This window comes from Hyla sarda, chromosome 3 (assembly GCF_029499605.1).
Source record: "Hyla sarda isolate aHylSar1 chromosome 3, aHylSar1.hap1, whole genome shotgun sequence".
NCBI lineage: Eukaryota > Metazoa > Chordata > Amphibia > Anura > Hylidae > Hyla > Hyla sarda.
Genome location: NC_079191.1, coordinates 374,422,466 through 374,439,864, shown reverse-complemented (window position 1 = coordinate 374,439,864; position 17,399 = coordinate 374,422,466). Strand labels below are relative to the sequence as shown.

At 41.5% G+C, this 17,399-nt stretch overlaps 2 protein-coding genes across 10 annotated transcripts in view; one reads left to right on the top strand and one right to left on the bottom strand.

Annotated features, from left to right (window-relative positions):
* The window catches only part of PLCB4 (phospholipase C beta 4), a 326,117-nt gene that overhangs the window by 35,484 nt on the left and 273,234 nt on the right, over positions 1–17,399 (bottom strand). For all 4 annotated transcript variants that reach the window (XM_056567843.1, XM_056567845.1, XM_056567846.1 and 1 more), the window contains exons 25-32: positions 16,218–16,269; positions 14,240–14,342; positions 12,011–12,175; positions 11,708–11,912; positions 10,416–10,504; positions 9,273–9,423; positions 9,147–9,196; positions 8,127–8,192 (exon numbers count right to left, since the gene is read on the bottom strand). In XM_056567843.1, coding sequence (XP_056423818.1) covers positions 8,127–8,192; positions 9,147–9,196; positions 9,273–9,423; positions 10,416–10,504; positions 11,708–11,912; positions 12,011–12,175; positions 14,240–14,342; positions 16,218–16,269 — 881 coding nt within the window. The remainder of the gene's footprint in view (positions 1–8,126; positions 8,193–9,146; positions 9,197–9,272; positions 9,424–10,415; positions 10,505–11,707; positions 11,913–12,010; positions 12,176–14,239; positions 14,343–16,217; positions 16,270–17,399) is intronic.
* The window catches only part of LOC130362803 (uncharacterized), a 205,392-nt gene that overhangs the window by 174,825 nt on the left and 13,168 nt on the right, over positions 1–17,399 (top strand). Inside the window, exon 5 of one of the 6 annotated variants that reach the window (XR_008891571.1) lies at positions 1,895–3,171. The exons of the other annotated variants lie outside the window; for them this stretch is intronic. The gene's annotated coding sequence lies outside the window, so the exon portion shown is untranslated. Of the gene's footprint in view, positions 1–1,894; positions 3,172–17,399 lie in introns of those variants that run through there. 6 annotated transcript variants of the gene reach the window in all.

The window sequence follows — 17,399 nt, the reverse complement described above, 5'->3', positions numbered from 1 at the left end:
AAGACCAACCCTTGCTTGCATCTGGTGATGCTTCCCTGCATATCTGTGCACTTCATCTCCTGCCGAGGGGAGCTGGTTTAACTTTGGTTGAGGATTTACTAGCATATTAAGGTACAGGTACTTTTCAGTATCACCCATTTTCAGTTTACTATAACATATATGCATTATATTGAATTATAAATTATAAAGACTGCAGACAGCCCTAGAAAGGTTAAGCAGTTGAAAAATACCTCAGTTGCTGGTCATGGCCAAGGACAAAAAGTTTTAATCCTGCCCGAGGTGTGATGCCAAGACTTCTCTAGGTGTTACCCAATTGTAAATTTCCAGAGCAATGAATGCTCCCCAACCCCACTTCTCTGAATGGCAGTTATAGCATCCAGAGACAATCCACAATACCTTTTCCATTGTAAAGCGTGAAGGGTTAAAACGTATCATTGGTTAGGCATGTAGCACTACTATTCACCTAGATGTGTTTATACTGCTTTACCCCTCACATATCTTCTGCAGTCAGCAGTTTTTAAGGATCAGGACTGCAGAAAGACTCTCTTTAATGCTCATGATCTTGTTCAGCACAATCTAACCTGTGAATAGAGCATTAAAGGGAACCTGTCACCAGATTTGACCCTCTATAACTGGTGGCAACACATTATATAGGGTAAAATAAGGCTCCTTACCAAAGTGTCCTCTAAAGTGCTGAAAATTAAGTTTGAAAATCTCATATCTATCTATCTATCTCATATCTATCTATCTCATATCTCTCTATCTCATATCTATCTATCTATCTATCTATCTATTTTTCTCATATCTATCTATCTATCTATCTCATATCTATCTATCTCATATCTATCTATCTATCTCATATCTATCTATCTATCTATCTATCTATCTATCTATCTATCTCATATCTATCACATATCTATCTATTTATCTCATATCTATCTATCTATCTCATATATATCTATCTCATATCTATCACATATCTATCTATCTATCTAATATCTCTCTATCACCATATCTATCTATCTCATATCTATCTATCCATCTATCTATCTCATATTTATCTATCTATCTCATATCTATCTATCTATCTATCTATCTATCTCATATCTATCTAATATCTATCTATCTATCACATATCTATCTCATATCTATCTATCTCATATCTATCACATATCTATCTATCTATCTATCTATCTATCTCATATCTCTCTATCTCATATCTATCTATCTATCTCATATCTATCTACCTATCTTATCTATCTATCTCATATCTATCTATCCATCTATATATCTCATATCTATTTATCTATCTATCTATCTATCTATCTATCTATCTCATATTTATCTATCTATCTCATATTTATCTATCTATCTATCTATCTAATATCTATCTATCTATCTCATATCTATCACATATCTATCTATTTATCTCATATCTATCACATATCTTTCTATCTCATATCTATCTATATATCTCATATCTATCACATATCTATCTATATATCTCATATCTATCACATATCTATCTATATATCTATCTTTCTCATATCTATCTATCTATCTCATATATATCTTTCTCATATCTATCTCATATCTATCTATCTCATATCTATCTCATGTTTGTCATTTGTCTTTTTTCTATTGTGCCATCTCAGTTATATATTTCAGCTATATGTCTCTATCTGTTATCTTGTTATAAAGATAATACATCTATTTCATTTTCAGCTATTAATCCTGTGTGAACATTATTCATGTTTTCTATCACTATCTTGATCTTCATCTATCTATCTCTTACGCATCTAATACTTGTTCCTTTGTCATCTTTATGTTTACACTGCCTTTAATGATTTCACAACAACAGGACTACCCCTTCTATCTTTTGTACCAATTCTAGCATAAGACGGTGTTGTTCCCCTGTAGAAGACGTCTACCGCTGCTGTGACATGGACCTTTATCATGAAGGAATAAACAATTGCTTATTGCTGAGAGGTGACAGAAGAAGCCACCTCCTCTGTGAGCCGAGGCACACATGCTGGGACCTGTACCCTGCACTGTAACAATCCATGTCATTTCAATCATAATGGTAGTAATAGAAAAGACTTCTGCGGTTCCCAGATAAAAGCAATCTCATGGCCCTTATTAAGCTGTAATGATTTCCACCCACATCGGTGACTCATCAGCAATCTGAAGCCAGCACTTCTCCATGAAAACACTTTATTCCGGAAGAATATTTCTATGTAACCATAGTAAAGACTGCCGCAAGATTTTACGAGGACATAAAGACTGGAATGATCTGCTGTACTGCACTGTACATGACATCTGACCAAAAAAAGACAAATGAGCCTTGTACAAGCCTTAAAAGTTAATGTGAAAAGTTTTAGTTGCACCGGGTTTTACTCCTAATACCTGCTATGATTCCTAGTTATAAGTCGAGAAGTGAGCGGCAGCAAACCCGACTGTCCAGCCAGCAGGTCTGATCTTTTCTTCTCAGCAAACTTCCCCGGCTTATAACTAGAAATCACAGCAGGTGTCAGAAGTGACATCCGATGCAATCAAAACTTTTGACATGTCTGGCAAACATGTGAAAAGTTTTTTTGTAATGATAGTTACCTCCTGGTTATAGTGAAACACTGACTTTAAAAAGTTCCTGTTGCTTTAAAAGACTTTTGACATCACTTAGAGACATGTCAAAAGTTTTGATTGGTCGGGGTTTGAGTGATCATATCCCAACCAATTGTTAGAACGAGCCGGGAGAAAAGTGCAGCTGACGAAACCATCACATAGAATTATATTGTAAATTTGTCTCGATTAGCGCGCTCTTCTCCAAGCTAGATCCAGCTATCAGTTCAGACCCTGGCCGATCTAAATTGATGGCATGACCTTACCCATTTAAGGTAAAGCTACAGGAAAAGGTGGTATGAAAGCTGCTTTGCATATTACTTCTCAGAATTCCCAGAGAAGCATCAATGGCCTATAAGCCTCCGCACATTGATAGGACGGTCTTCTCAAGAAAAAGACTACCCCTTTGGACCCACAACTTTAACATCTGAGCACAAGTAACCCAGTTTTCTACTAGTTACATCTTAAAGGGGTACACCGCCCCTAGACATCTTATCCCCTATCCAAAGGATAGGGGATAAGATGTCTGATCCCGGGGGTCCCAATCTTGGCTGCAGCACCCCAGACATCCTGTGCACAGAGCGAACTTCGCTCTGTGCTGCATGACTGGTGATGCAGGGCAGAGGCTCGTGAGGTCACGGCCATGCCCCCTCAATGCAAGTCTATGGGGGGCCATGATGGCCGTCATGCCCCCTCCCATAGACTTGCCTTGAGAGGGCATGGCCGTAATGTCACAAGCCTCCGGCTCTGAACCGAACGGGTGCAATGGTCAATGGGCTGGGGGGTGAAGAGCTGAGGTACTTTGTGCGTCAGTGAGTGGTGACCCCGAGATGCCAGATCTCACTGGGTGGTGGTTCCCACTGAATATTTGCACTGGCACTACAAAAATTCCCGTTTGGCACTCATCTCTTGATTCCCAGCCTTCTGACTAGGGTTTCAGAAATTTTTATAGATCCGTCCAGATGACCAGGCAGTAACTCACTGCATCATCTACTTATTTATTTAGTGTTTTATTTATCACTGTGTCAATTTTGCGTGTTTTGTTTGTCTCTAGGATTGTCAGGGTGTGGTGCCCTTCTGAGCGTTCCTCCTGCCAGTCTAGGGGAGGTGTATGAGGCCATCAAGTTCCGCACCTCCCTGCAACACTGGGTCCCTGTCTCGACAGGAATGCCACCTTGCTGGCTTCTTGGTTGAAACTTGGGCTAATGCCCAGGTGGATGCTAGGAGCATTTGTGGTCCTTCGGGAGATTCGACAATGGGGGACTTAGAACCTAGAGACGTGCAAGTGCCTTTTGTTGGGGGGCCTTTATCCATTAGGAGAAGAGCTAAGCGATCATGATGGAATCCTTGTGCACTTTGCACTTTTTCTTGCACTTGGGTGACTGAGCACATTCTTCTGTTCTTAAAATAAAAAACTTATTTTCCAACCCCCATCCCTGTCTGTAATGCTTTATTGTTTAGCAGGGATGTTGGTGTAGTGTGTGGTATGATGTATAGTGTAGGGACATCTGTTCTGTATATTGTAAGGTCATGCTATGTATGGTAATTGTATTAATTTATTTTGAGCTGCTTTCTAGCCTGCGCTGTCTCACAGTATATCTATCGTTTGTATGTTTATGACGATTGATTGCTAATAAATATATTTTTATTTAAAAAAATTACATTTTTATTGTTTACTACAAAAAAGTGTGATATTACTATCCATAAGAATGCTTTGAATAGCATTAGCATTAAAAAATCTATTCCAAATCCGCCAGTCATGTGATTTGCAAGCAATTTTTTTTTTCTAATCCCCATTTTCTGGGATTTCTTAAACAAAGTTGAAGCTCCATTTCATTCCGCATGGAATGCATAGCCGTCTATGGGACGGCGCATTCCCGCAGTCTCCAGAATGTCCGCACGGAGATATTCTGTGTGGACATTCCGAAGTGTGAACATAGCCTAAGGCTCACGCGGCGTAGTTTTGAGGGAATGTCTGGCTGGGAAATTTCTGCCCTGACATCTCCGTCCTTCAGTTGGCGCTAGGACTGCTCGGAAATTTGGAGTATCTCCATAGATGGCAATGCATTTCTGAACATATTCAGCCAAAAGTATTGTTTCCAGCGTTGAAATTCTGCCGTATGCATGGTGCAGCAGAATCCCATTAAAATAGAATTTCCAAGAGGAATTTCTTTTGCCGGATTCCGCTGGGAAATTCCAACATGTGAAGGAGGCTTAAAGGGGTACTCTGGTGAAAACCTTTTTTCTTTTAAATTAACTGGTGGCAGAAAGTTAAACATATTTGTAAATGATTTCTGTTAAAAAATCTTAATCCTTCCTGTACTTATTAGCTGCTGAATACTACAGAGGAAATTCTTTTCTTTTTGGAATGCTCTTTGATGACATCACGAGCACAGTTCTCTCTGCTGACGTTATTATAATAATAATAACGCTTTCTTTATTGTAGTCCTTAGTGGGATTTGAACCCAAGTCCCCAGCACTGCAAGGCAGCAGTGCTAACCACTGAGCCACCATGCTGCCCTTAGCACACATCTGCTATGCATCTGCTATGCATGGTTGCTAAAATGGACGGAGATGTCAGCAGAGAGCACTGTGCTCATGATGTCATCAGTGTTCCAAAAAGAAAGGAATTTCCTCTGTAGCATTCAGTAGCTAATAAGTACTGGAAGGATTAAGATTTTTTAATAGAAGTAATTTACAAATATGTTTAACTTTCTGCCACCAGTTGATTTAAAAGAAAAAAGGTTTTCACCGGAGTACCCCTTTAATGAGGAATCGATCTGCACTTGAGTGGGTTGTTTTATCACTATCACTGTGTGAAAAAAAACAATGATCTATCCCTTGTGCAATGTAATATTATGCGGTAGGCATCTACATACAGTATCTCACGCATTAGCACAATGCTTAAACATCATATACCAAATTCCCATAGAGCCATATATATGGTATAATGGTACATGATATAGTATTATTACTAAAATAAAGCAAATGTCAACATCATTACAATGCAATGTATGGACGAGTTTGATAAAGAAAATACTGCGGTGTAAGTGTTGCCCCCTACTGGTCATAATAAAAACATTAAAAAAATGAACATGTGTTTTTCGATATCCCTTTCCATATTTGCTGAACCTGTTACCGTAGCTGCATACAATGCATTGCAATGACGGAAAGCATGCATGTGCCTTTATTTTGTAGATCAGCTGAAAAATGTCAAATGAACAAGAAAGCATGAGGTGGTGCAAACTCCAAGCCGATGAAATTATTCTTCAAGTCCGTGCACTTCTTATAGTAAGGATGGATCAAAAAAAAAAACAAGAGAACAGCGAGTGCAGCGATGTGCATGCAGCCAAAAGTATGAGCTGAATATTATCACATCAATACAATGCCACAAAAGGGATCATTTATAGACAAGGTCAGGGCAAATACACTGCATACATGTGACTTGCTGTTCAAGCCATGCAGTCTGGTGATGTCGCCAAAGGGTATAACATGGATAAGAAAGTAAAGATGATGGTGGCTACTGGAAGTACAAGTTTTGGTTCCTTGAAAAATGTCCTGTTGCTTGGATAGCACCAACATATTCAGCAGCACAGCAATGCTGTAACAATTCATAGCAGTCTCTGTCCCCGGTGGGGCTCACAATGTAATTTCCCTCTCATAGACAGACACTAGGGACAAATTCACAGGAAGACAATATAAAAATACCTTGAAAGAAAATCTATCAGTAGCTAAATAGTGGTGGATTTAAGGAAACTCACATCAACATCCATCTATCTATCAAACATCTGGCTTCCCTGGTGTATTATACATTCATGGCGGTAAATGTTGGCACCCCTGAAATGTTTCTAGAAAATAAAGTATTTCTCACAGAAAAGGATTGCAGTAACATATGTTTTGCTATACACTTGTTTATTCCCTTTGTGTGTATTGGAACTAAACCAAAAAAGATAGGAAAAAAAAGCAAATTGGACATAATGTCGCACCAACTCCAAAAATGGTCTGGACAAAATTACTGGCACCCTTTGTGGAAAAATAAGATAGTTTTAAGCATGTGATGCTCCTTTAAACTCACCTGGGGAAAGTAACAGGTGTGGGCAATATAGAAATCACACCTGAAAGCAGATAAAAAGGAGAGAAGTTCACTTAGTCTTTGCATTGTGTGTCTGTGCGTGCCACACTACGCATGGACAACAGAAAGAGGAGAAGAGAACTGTCTGAGGACTTGAGAACCAAAATTGTGGAAAAATATCAACAATCTCAAGGTTACAAGTCCATCTCCAGAGATCTAGATTTGCCTATGTCCACAGTGCGCAACATTATCAAGAAGTTTGCAACCCATGGCACTATAGCTAATCTCCCTGGGCGTGGATGGAAGAGAAAAATTTATGAAAGGAGTCGATGCAGGATAGTCTGGATGGTGGAAAAGCAGCCCCAAACAAGTTCCAAAGATATTCAAGCTGTCCTGCAGTCTCAGGGAGCATCAGTGTCAGCGCAAACTATCCATCAACATTTAAATGAAATGAAACGCTATGGCAGGAGACCCAGGAGGACCCCATTGCTGACAGAAAGACATAAAAAAGCAAGACTACATTTTGCCAAAATGAACTTGAGTAAGCCAAAATCCTTCTGGGAAACTATCTTCTGGACAGATGAGATCAAGAAAGAGCTTTTTGGTAAAGCACATAATTCTACTGTTTACTGAAAAAGGAATGAGGCCTACAAAGAAAAGAACACAGTACCTACAGTGAAATATGGTGGAGGTTCAATGATGTTTTGGGGTTGTTTTGCTGCCTCTGGCACTGGGTGCCTTGAATGTGTACAAGGCATCATGAAATCTGAGGATTACCAATGGATTTTGGGTCGCACTGTACAGCCCAGTGTCAGAAAGCTGGGTTTGCGTCCGAGATCTTGGGTCTTCCAGCAGGACAATGACCCCAAACATATGTCAAAAAGCCCCAGAAATGGATGGCAACAAAGTGCTGGAGAGTTCTGAAGTGGCAGCAATGAGTCCAGATCTAAATCCCATTGAACAACTGTGGAGAGATCTTAAAATTGCTGTTGGGAAAAGGCGCCTTCCAAGAAGAGAGACCTGGAGCAGTTTGCAAAGGAAGAGTGGTCCAACATTCCGGCTGAGAGGTGTAAGAAGCTTATTGATGGTTATAGGAAGCGACTGATTTCAGTTATTTTTTCCAAAGGGTGTGCAACCAAATATTAAGCTAAGGGTGGAAATCATTTTGTTCAGCCCATTTTTGGAGTTTGGTGTGACATTATGTCCAATTTGCTATTTTTCCTCCTTTTTTGGTTTAGTTCCAATACACGCAAAGGGAATAAACATGTGTATAGCAAAACATGTGTTACTGCAATCGTTTTCTGTGAGAAATACTTCATTTTCTAGAAAAATTTCAGGGGTGCCAATATTTACAGCCATGACTGTATATATGATCTATCTATCCCTTTTTTTTTTATTTTGTCTGCATACAATCTGCCTTATGTTGACCACTTACTTTGTCATGTTTCTTCTTCATTGTGTTTATCTCTTTCTGCTGCTTCTTAAGTTGCTTGATGTATGCCTGAAACCAATTCCAAGAAATATTTACTTATAGTAAGAGTCATAAGAAAAATACACAGAAAGCTACAGTGCACAAATATGAAGAGCACAGGACATGAATGTGGTGATTTACTGTCTGGTACTAGGTAAGGGCCCATCCACACCACTGGCGAAATTCTGCTGTGGCATTCCGCTTGTAGCAGAGTCCCATTGTTTTCAATGGGATTCTGCTGCACCTTTCACACTGCGAAAATTCAAGATTTAGGAAAAGGAAAAGTTTGTGGAGACAGCACACATCTGTGCGGTCCTACTGACGATTATTCCACTGGATGGATCTTACATGCCCAGAAATTGTAAGCTTAGTGATAGCCCAGGAGATGGATATGTATAGTGTAGGGTCCATCCTAATAAGGTCACCTTTCCGTGGAGGGATGGTACACACTACTTGATCAAATGGCATGTTAAGAACCTCCTCATTTTTCTATAGCAATATTGCAATTTAAAATGATTTATATTATACATATATCTTAATACTTATAGTATGCTGCTGTAATTTTTGTGTTGTATGGAGCTTTAACCACAGCTATCTGCTCTTTAGTCAGTTACAATTGTGCTCCTCAAATGTCATGTAAGTAGATCCATCTTTACAGCTTTACTTACAAATACTACAATTGAAACAATGATGGACCCTTCTTTGCTATAAAGCTCGAGATTTATGTTCCAGTTGCTAAGAACCTTCTAGATAGACCTGTGTGCATAGATGACGCTTAGTAAAGCCCTCCTCCTAAGGGTTAAATATGGACACTTTCCATATGTGTATAGTGTGAGCATAAGAAAAACTATCATCCGGATTCTAATTCTCCTATAGGGAGACAATAGATTGAAACATCCTGAGTACATGGTACATCTGGGTTTTATAGATAGAGACAAGGGGAAGGGTATGAAGGGGGGGGGGGGGGGTCATCTATTTACTTACCTTCATCTGTTTCAAATCTTCAACTTTTACTTGAGGAATCTGTTCTAAAGCTAAAAATAAAAATAATTTTGTCAAGACCTTAGCAAGATTTGCTTTGACAGGAAGAATAGTGGCTGAACTCTATACCTTTCTTAACTTCAGCTGCCTGCCCGGAGGAGGACGCTGCAGACGGCCTGAGCTCCGAACTTGTCTGAGGTGTCACATTGGCTTTGGCATTGTTGGTTTTCCCTTTTTTATCGTTCTTTGTGTTGTCATTTGGCACATCAGCAATATCACTCTAAAGTAATAATAATACTCACTTAGTACTGTCTATACATAAAAACCTATCAAATGTAAACATAACTCATATCTAACGTGCTAAATGCAAGTCCGCCACTTCACGGTTAGATCCGGCAGCTGCTCTGGGGTCCATGGTGGATGGGGGTCTCACACAGAACTGCTTTTTAGCACAGTAAGGCTGCATTCACACTATGTTTCATCCATACGGGGACTGGATCCATCTGGGGGATGGGAAAACTGCTTCCATACCCCAGCCGGACCCGGCCAGCATCTCATTTATTTGAATGAGCCAACCGGAGTCAGATAGCGACTCAGGTCGGTTCATTTTTGCCCAGTACCAGGTTTTCTGGCCGGACTGAAAACCACAGAATTCAACGGTTTTCAGTCCGGTGAGAAAACCAGATATGGGGCAAAAATGAACCGACCAGAGTGGCTATCTGACTCCGGTCGGCTCATTAAAATAAATGGAAATGGGGGCCAGGTCCAGCTGGGATTCGGGAGCGCCTTGTTTTCCCATCCCCCAGAGGGAGTTTTACTGTTTCAATGGAGAGACATAGTTACTGCATAAATAAATACATATGCTCCGCGCCACCCTAGTGATGGGCTGCATGGTGCCTTGCATTCGCACTTTTTTCAGGATTTTTCATCTAGCAACTACCTTCACCAAATCCCTTCCCCACTCTGCCATAAGCGTGGCTGACTAAAGTACCATATAAGAAGGTGGGATCATATGAGGCTTGTTTGCTGATCATCTGGTTCGTCTTTTGCTTGGATGACACAAATTTTACACACAAAAGAAATTACAAACAATGTCATTTAATTTTCCCCTACAACAAATACCTAAAGCAGCCTGGTCATAGGCAACAGATTGTTGGCAGTTCCAGCAGCAGATCGTACACAATGTCTTTGTCTGGCTTTAGCAGGATGTTTCCATGATTATATTCAATGCTATTTTGTCTCTTTGCTTTGATATAAATAATGTGTACTTACGGTTTCAATACCCATGGCTCTCATTTGGTCTGCCCTTTTCTCGGTAATAGACAAGAACTTCTTAGGATCTGATAAAGCATCAACAATATCTAAAGCAAAGAGAAAACAGACAAGGTAAGATACTTATACATTACGAAAAGGTCAACAGAGATTACCAATTTCAGAGGGGACAACCAAGTATCTTGCATGTGTCGAGGCCTCCTGACTCTTCCCCAACAGATAATGTTGAAGAAGGATGGGTGTTGAAATTAACATGCCTCTGGTCCAGCAAGCCATGTATGCAGTGTATGGTGTAGGGGACAGAAAAAACAGGTGTGTGATGTGTATGGGGAGAACTGGAGGACCAGCTGTCGGCCGAACAAGCTTTTACCCAACACCCAAACAAGCATTTATGGGCATGTGGACAACAGGAATCGGATGAATAAACATTTGTCCAAAACCTATACAAGCTATATGACCAAGCTAAGAGTATATGTGTATAGGGAAGGGGTTGGTAGGAATAGCAGTTAACTGAACAAGCTTTCATGTGTATGTGGAGAACAGGAAGAACAACTGTTGGCTGCATGAGCATTTATCTGACAGCTTTAAAGGCTGTATGGTTAACTTAACGGGGCACTCAGCCCCTAGACAGCTTAGCCCCGCGATCTCCCTGCTGCACCCGGCGTTGGTTTAGAATGTTGGGTGCAGCGCCGGAGGCTGTGACGTCAAGAGCAGGGCGTGGCCGTGACGTCACGAGCCTCCGTTCTGCATGGCCAGTCATCCAGCAGGGAGTGAAGTTCTCTGCCGCAGCCGAGATCGCGGGGGTCCCCAGCCAAAGGATAGGGGATAAGGGCCCAGATTTATCAAACTGTGTGGGCGTGGCCGTGACGTCACGAGCCTCCGTTCTGCATGGCCAGTCATCCAGCATGGAGTGAAGTTCTCTGCCGCAGCCGAGATCGCGGGGGTCCCCAGCCAAAGGATAGGGGATAAGGGCCAGATTTATCAAACTGTGTGAGAGAAGAAATGAAGTAATTTTCCCACAGCAACCAATCACAGCTCAGCTAACAAGCTCTGGTAAAGTGAAAGCTCAACGGTGATTGGTTGCTGTGGGAAAATCACTCAGTTTTTCTCTCACGCAGTTCGATAAATCTGGGCCTAGATGTCTGGCGGCGGAGTACTCCTTTAAGGTGGATGTACCAAGAATTTATTCAGTGGTTCTCATCGTGAAGTCCTGTAAATATATTGGGCTGTGGCGCATAGCTCATCCTATGTGAATGTCTATGACCAATCTTTCTTCCTAATGTTCTTCTTACCTCCAAATCCATCAGGGACATAGGTCTTCAGAACAATGTTGCAGAAGATGGTTGGCAATGAAAGTGGCTTGTTGCCTTCATTCCGAAGTGAAATGTGCCGATATCCAGCCTGGAGACCATCTAATGGTAATATTCTCTGGCCTATCAGTTTATTGTTGTCATCGTACACTCCTATCCTTAGCACAGCAAGGTCAGGTAAGATAACCTGAAAGCCAGAGGAAGGGTTATTAGAATGTGTCCCCATTATACATTGTGTCTTATACATTGACTTCATCCACATAAGTCACCAGAAAGATTTCTCACCTTTCGAAATACAAAAGCCTCCTCATTGTAAACTGGGTTCAGACCGTTGTTCATTATTATACGAGTCCGGAACTCCTTTCTTATGGTGTCTGTAGGCAATCCATACATATCAACCTCAACATATGTCCCAATTTTTTTGTCTGAGAGAAACTGTCCAGATATAACCTGTGGTAATACAGAAAGCTTTGAGTTACACTGTAAATGGTTTATCTCTAAGTAAAGAAGCTATAAACCTGAAGAATTACCTGATACATTATATAACATTACTATGTTTCTTAATGACTTATGGAGAGGTCAAAGCAGGGGTCTCAAACTCCCAGCCCTAAATTTTGCGGCCCGGGCCCCGGACAGGTGATTTCTTCAGGCATTTAGCCCTTCTTCGGGCAAGCAGTGCTAAATGCCGGAAGACTTCACACACGTCGGCACACACTGCTACTGTACCTATATCTCCCTGCTGCCGCCTATAACGAGCCTTCCTGGAGGGATGCGCGCGATTGGTGACATCATCGCATCACCAGCGCAGGATGCCGGGACGCCGACGTTCTGTGCGGCGCATGTGATGACATCACCTTTGCGTGCATCCACGCAAAGAAGGCTCGTTTTAGGCTGCAGCAGGGAGATGTAAGTACTGTAGCTGTGAAACTTAACTTCCCTAATGACTTGCCTAATAAGGGAGGACCTGCTTATCACCAGGGGATAACCTATCTTCTTAGAGGGCATAATTGTTTCAATAGGAGCCCTACCTGCCGAGGGTAATATCTATCTGGGGGCCTGTACACCGATTGGGAACCCATACCTGATGATCAGGTAGGGCTTGCCAGTAGGTACACAGGCCCCCAGATAGATATTACCCCCATCAGTGATGGGGATAATATCTATCTGGGGCCTCTATACCTACTTGAGAGCCATACCTGATGGGGGTCATATCTATCTGGGGCCTCTATACCTACTTGGCAGCCCTACCTGATGGGGGTCATAGCTATCTGGGGGCCTGTGTACCTACTGGGGAGCCCTACCAGATGGGGGTCATATCTATATGGGGGAATGATGGGGGCATTATATGTGAGGGGCGCATGATGGGGGCATTATATGTGAGGGGCACATGATGGGGGCATTATATGTGAGGGGCACATGATGGAGGCATTATATGTGAGGGGCGTGTGATCGAGGCATTATATGTGAGGGGCGCATGATGGCATTGTATGTGAGGGGTGTATGATGGGGGCATTATATCTGAGGGGTGCATGATGGAGGCATTATATGTGAGGGGCGTATGATCGAGGCATTATATGTGAGGGGCGCATGATGGCATTATGTGTGAGGGGTGTATGATGGGGGCATTATATCTGAGGGGTGCATGATGGGGGCATTATATGTGAGGGGCGCATGTGGCCGAGCCTCACCCAGCCTATACATCATGTGGCCCCCAGATAATTTGAGTTTGAGACCCCTGGGTTAAAGCCATGCAAAATCTGAAACACAAGACATGGCCTAACCATAATAATTCACTATTCCTTAGTATTCAAACAGATGAGACATTGGCAGATGTTTAGTAGGCTCCCGCACTGTAGGGCCGCTAATGCTTTCCTCCTATATGATGATAACCAGTCATTTCTGTTACCTAACAAAATCATGGCCATGCAGGAAGAGGGATAGAAAGGTAACAGGGACACTATAAGAAAAATTGGCTACTTTCAGGTGGTATCTGACAGTACCACCGTTCTAATGTCCCGTAAGGTCGTCTTCATGACTTGACAACATTTTCCACTTTCTTGTTTGCTAACTTTGCAGCACCAAAGTTAACATGTTCCCAATACACCTTAAATTGAGCCCAAGACCAACCTAGAATGGGCCTCCTCTCTTCGTGGTACATAAACCCTTGACTGTAGGGTCAAACAATCTATTATGGTCTTTTCTTCCATGTTATAGGTAGTTGGTAGCAGCTGTACCACATCCACTTCAAAGGGATGAACTGCCACCACCAAATGTAAGGAGCTGTGCCTACTAGGAGGTGAAGAGGCCATAGCACCCACACATTCACCACTGCCCCTTCAATTATATGGTCAGTGTTGGTGCCGGGAGTAGGATGCCCCCCACCAATGGAATAAACGTGGTTTATTATAATGATGGGCCATGAGCATAATATTTCTTGAAAACCCCTTTAGGATTAAATGTTTAAATCTGATCATTGTAACATGACTAGGTTTCCTCTATATGGGAGCTCTATACCTGAACAGAGCAGGTGGCAGCAATCACTCCATCTACTGGAGTCTCAGAGAACGGGTCAAATGTTCTGTCTGGACGTCTCATGAAGTCTGGTTTCAGAAGGTAGCTGGTGGATGGCAATAGAATACTTTAAAATCTTTACATACAAAAAAACAAACAAACAAGTAACAAGTAAAGAATGTTCCTTTATACGTCACATTACATAATCTATCTATATATATATATATATAAAACTCAATGGGGGACATGTATCATTATTTGTGTATGGTAGAAGCAGTTTACCCATTTTGCCGAATTCTAAATTATGTGCAGATGCGCTAAATTTATCAATCATGCGCAATGAGTTTCATAAATTGCGGGCAAATATAGTAATCTCCTCATACCTGAAATCGATGATTCAGCGCATCTTGCTACATGCAGTCCGAGATGGCTTATATTTGCGTTAAAAATATGGTCATTGCGCAAGATTTCTGCAGGTAAATTTAATGTACGCAGTCAATAAATTAGTGCGTACTAAATATGTCACTCCAAGGTACACCGAAACATACACATCATGGAGGAAATGCTCCACCAGAATGTATGCAAAAAAAGACGCAAAAGAAGAGCTTGCGCAAAATTTTGCGCAAAAATGTAAACACAAAACAGGGGTAAAATCTTTGATACATGTCCCCAATGTGTGTGTGTGTATGTTCCAGCATCACGTCCAAAAGGCTAAAGATATTAACATGAAACTTGGCACACATGTTACTTATATGTCAACAACAAACATAGGATAGGTAATTTAACCCTTACTCACCCCCATTTGCCAGGGGCAGGGCTTATGTTTAAAGTCCCATACAAGTCTATGGGAAATATATGTTACTGCATAACTTCCAAACAGCTGGAGATATTTCGATAATACTTGGTCACATGTTACTTATATGTCCACTTAAAATATAGGATAGTTAATTTAACCCTTAACTACCCCCATTTGTGAGGGTCAGGGATTTTGTTTAAAGTCCCATGCAAATCAATGGGAATTGTATGTTCCCACATAACTTCTGTACGGCTGGAGATATTTCAATAATACCTGGTACACACATTACTTATATATTAAATAAAAAAATATGATAGTTAAATTAACCCTTACCTAGACCCTTGTATAAAACATGGGTTTTTGTTTCAAGTCCCATGCAATTATATGGGACTTCCAGTACCTTACTCCACAAGCTCCAGTCTACATCTCCTGGTGAATGTGTCAGTCCGGCTTACAAGCCACACCCCATCTCACAAAGACACCCACTATTTAAGCCCCACCCCTTTTATTATCTACCCTTTTTGTGCATTGGTCTGGCTTTCAAATCACATTCAGTCCCACAAAGCCACGTCCCCTTCTATATTCAACTTACAATATCCTCATTACAAATCAGTCCCACCTGAGGACAGGATATTAGGTCGGGATATGAGCTCAGGATATGAGGATGGGACATAGGGACTCGATATGAGGATGGGACATAAGGACAGGATATGAGGATGGGACATAAGGATAGGCTATGAGGACGGGATAAGAGGAAGAGATATGAGGTCGGGACATAAGGACGAGATATGAGGATGGGATATGAGGATAGGATATGAGGTTGGGATATGAGGTCGGGATATGAGGACGCAATATGAGGACGAGATATGAGGACAGGATATGAGGATGAGATATGAGGACAGGATATAAGGGCGGAAGATGTGGTCGGGATATGAGGATGGGATATGAGGTCGGGATATGAAGACTGGATATGAGGAAAGGGATATGAGGACAGGATATAAGGACGGGATATAAGGACGGGATATAAGGACAAGTACTTCATCCTATGTTGCTTTTCGTCCCCAACAAGCATTAGGTAGGTAAAACCAGGCAACGCCGGGTACTCAGCTAGTCCTTAATATAAAAGATTAATATGCTGATTTTCCTGTTATTGTGTAATTGATCTATCGAGCTGTAATAACTTACCCACAGGATCCATTATACTCAAACTTCCCCTGGTTCAGCTGCATTGCTAGATCTTTCAAAAGAAAAACATATGAGTAGTTCTTCATGCACACTGTACAGGCAAACATTAAAAACTGTCAGTAAAAATCTCTAAAACCCATTAAGGCTAGATCCACATATATCCGATGCATCAGGATCAGGTTTTGTGCTTCATCTGACCACAAATGGTGCAAAAGTGTCTCAGTTATTATAAGTCTTCAATATATTTATACACAACCATTTCTGAACCAGATAAAAACTCTACAGGAGATGCTTTGGCTTCTGGACTAGTCTGGCATCTCCACTAACCGGCCGGATGTTCTGATGTCAGTTTCCATTTAGCTTTTACTAGGGGATCCAAGTCTATCTTAAATCACCATAGAGTCCTATGATGATCAAAGTCAGGGGCCCTTAAATGTGCCTACTGTATACTATGGAAATGAAGAAAGCTGCAGCATTACCTGGACTACCCTGTTTATACAGGGTAAGTGTGAATGATGCTGAACCTAACGCAGTTTACCTTTTTTTTACATAATCTATAGTGCAGTTCCAGAGAGAAATAAAAAAATCTGAATTTGCAAATGATGTTTATGGTGAACTGGGGATGTTCCCAGCCCCTTGATGGACTGTTCTGCCCACCCGGCAGAACCCTGTGATAAAGCCCTCATAATAACTATTTGTCTTCTTCGCTCCAGCACGTTGCCGATACAAACTATATATAATATTTAAATGGGCACTGTCAGATACAAAAACTTTTGATATGTTGTAAAGCATGCAAAACCAATAGGTTTTACAATTGCTTTCATTAGAAAATTTTCAGTATTTCATACTAAAAAAGCCAGTCAAACAACTGCCCCCCCCCCCCCCCCCCCCGCCTGCTTGGACAAATATTAGTCCTGCTGTGTCCATGCATCATCACCTATGTCATGGACACACTTCCTTGATTGACAGGTGTGAGCACAGGGCTTACACCTGGAGGAAAAATCCTCCCACTGTCAGCTTGTGTCCCGCTATTGTCAGTGAGGACAAGTTGGGAGTTGTAGTTTTGCTAATGCTAGGGGAGATGTGAGCAGACAGTATACTAAGGGAAGGGGCGGAGACCTGCACTGTGAGGCCACACCCCCTCCATTTGAGAGGAATTCAGACTAGTGAGCTAAATTAAAA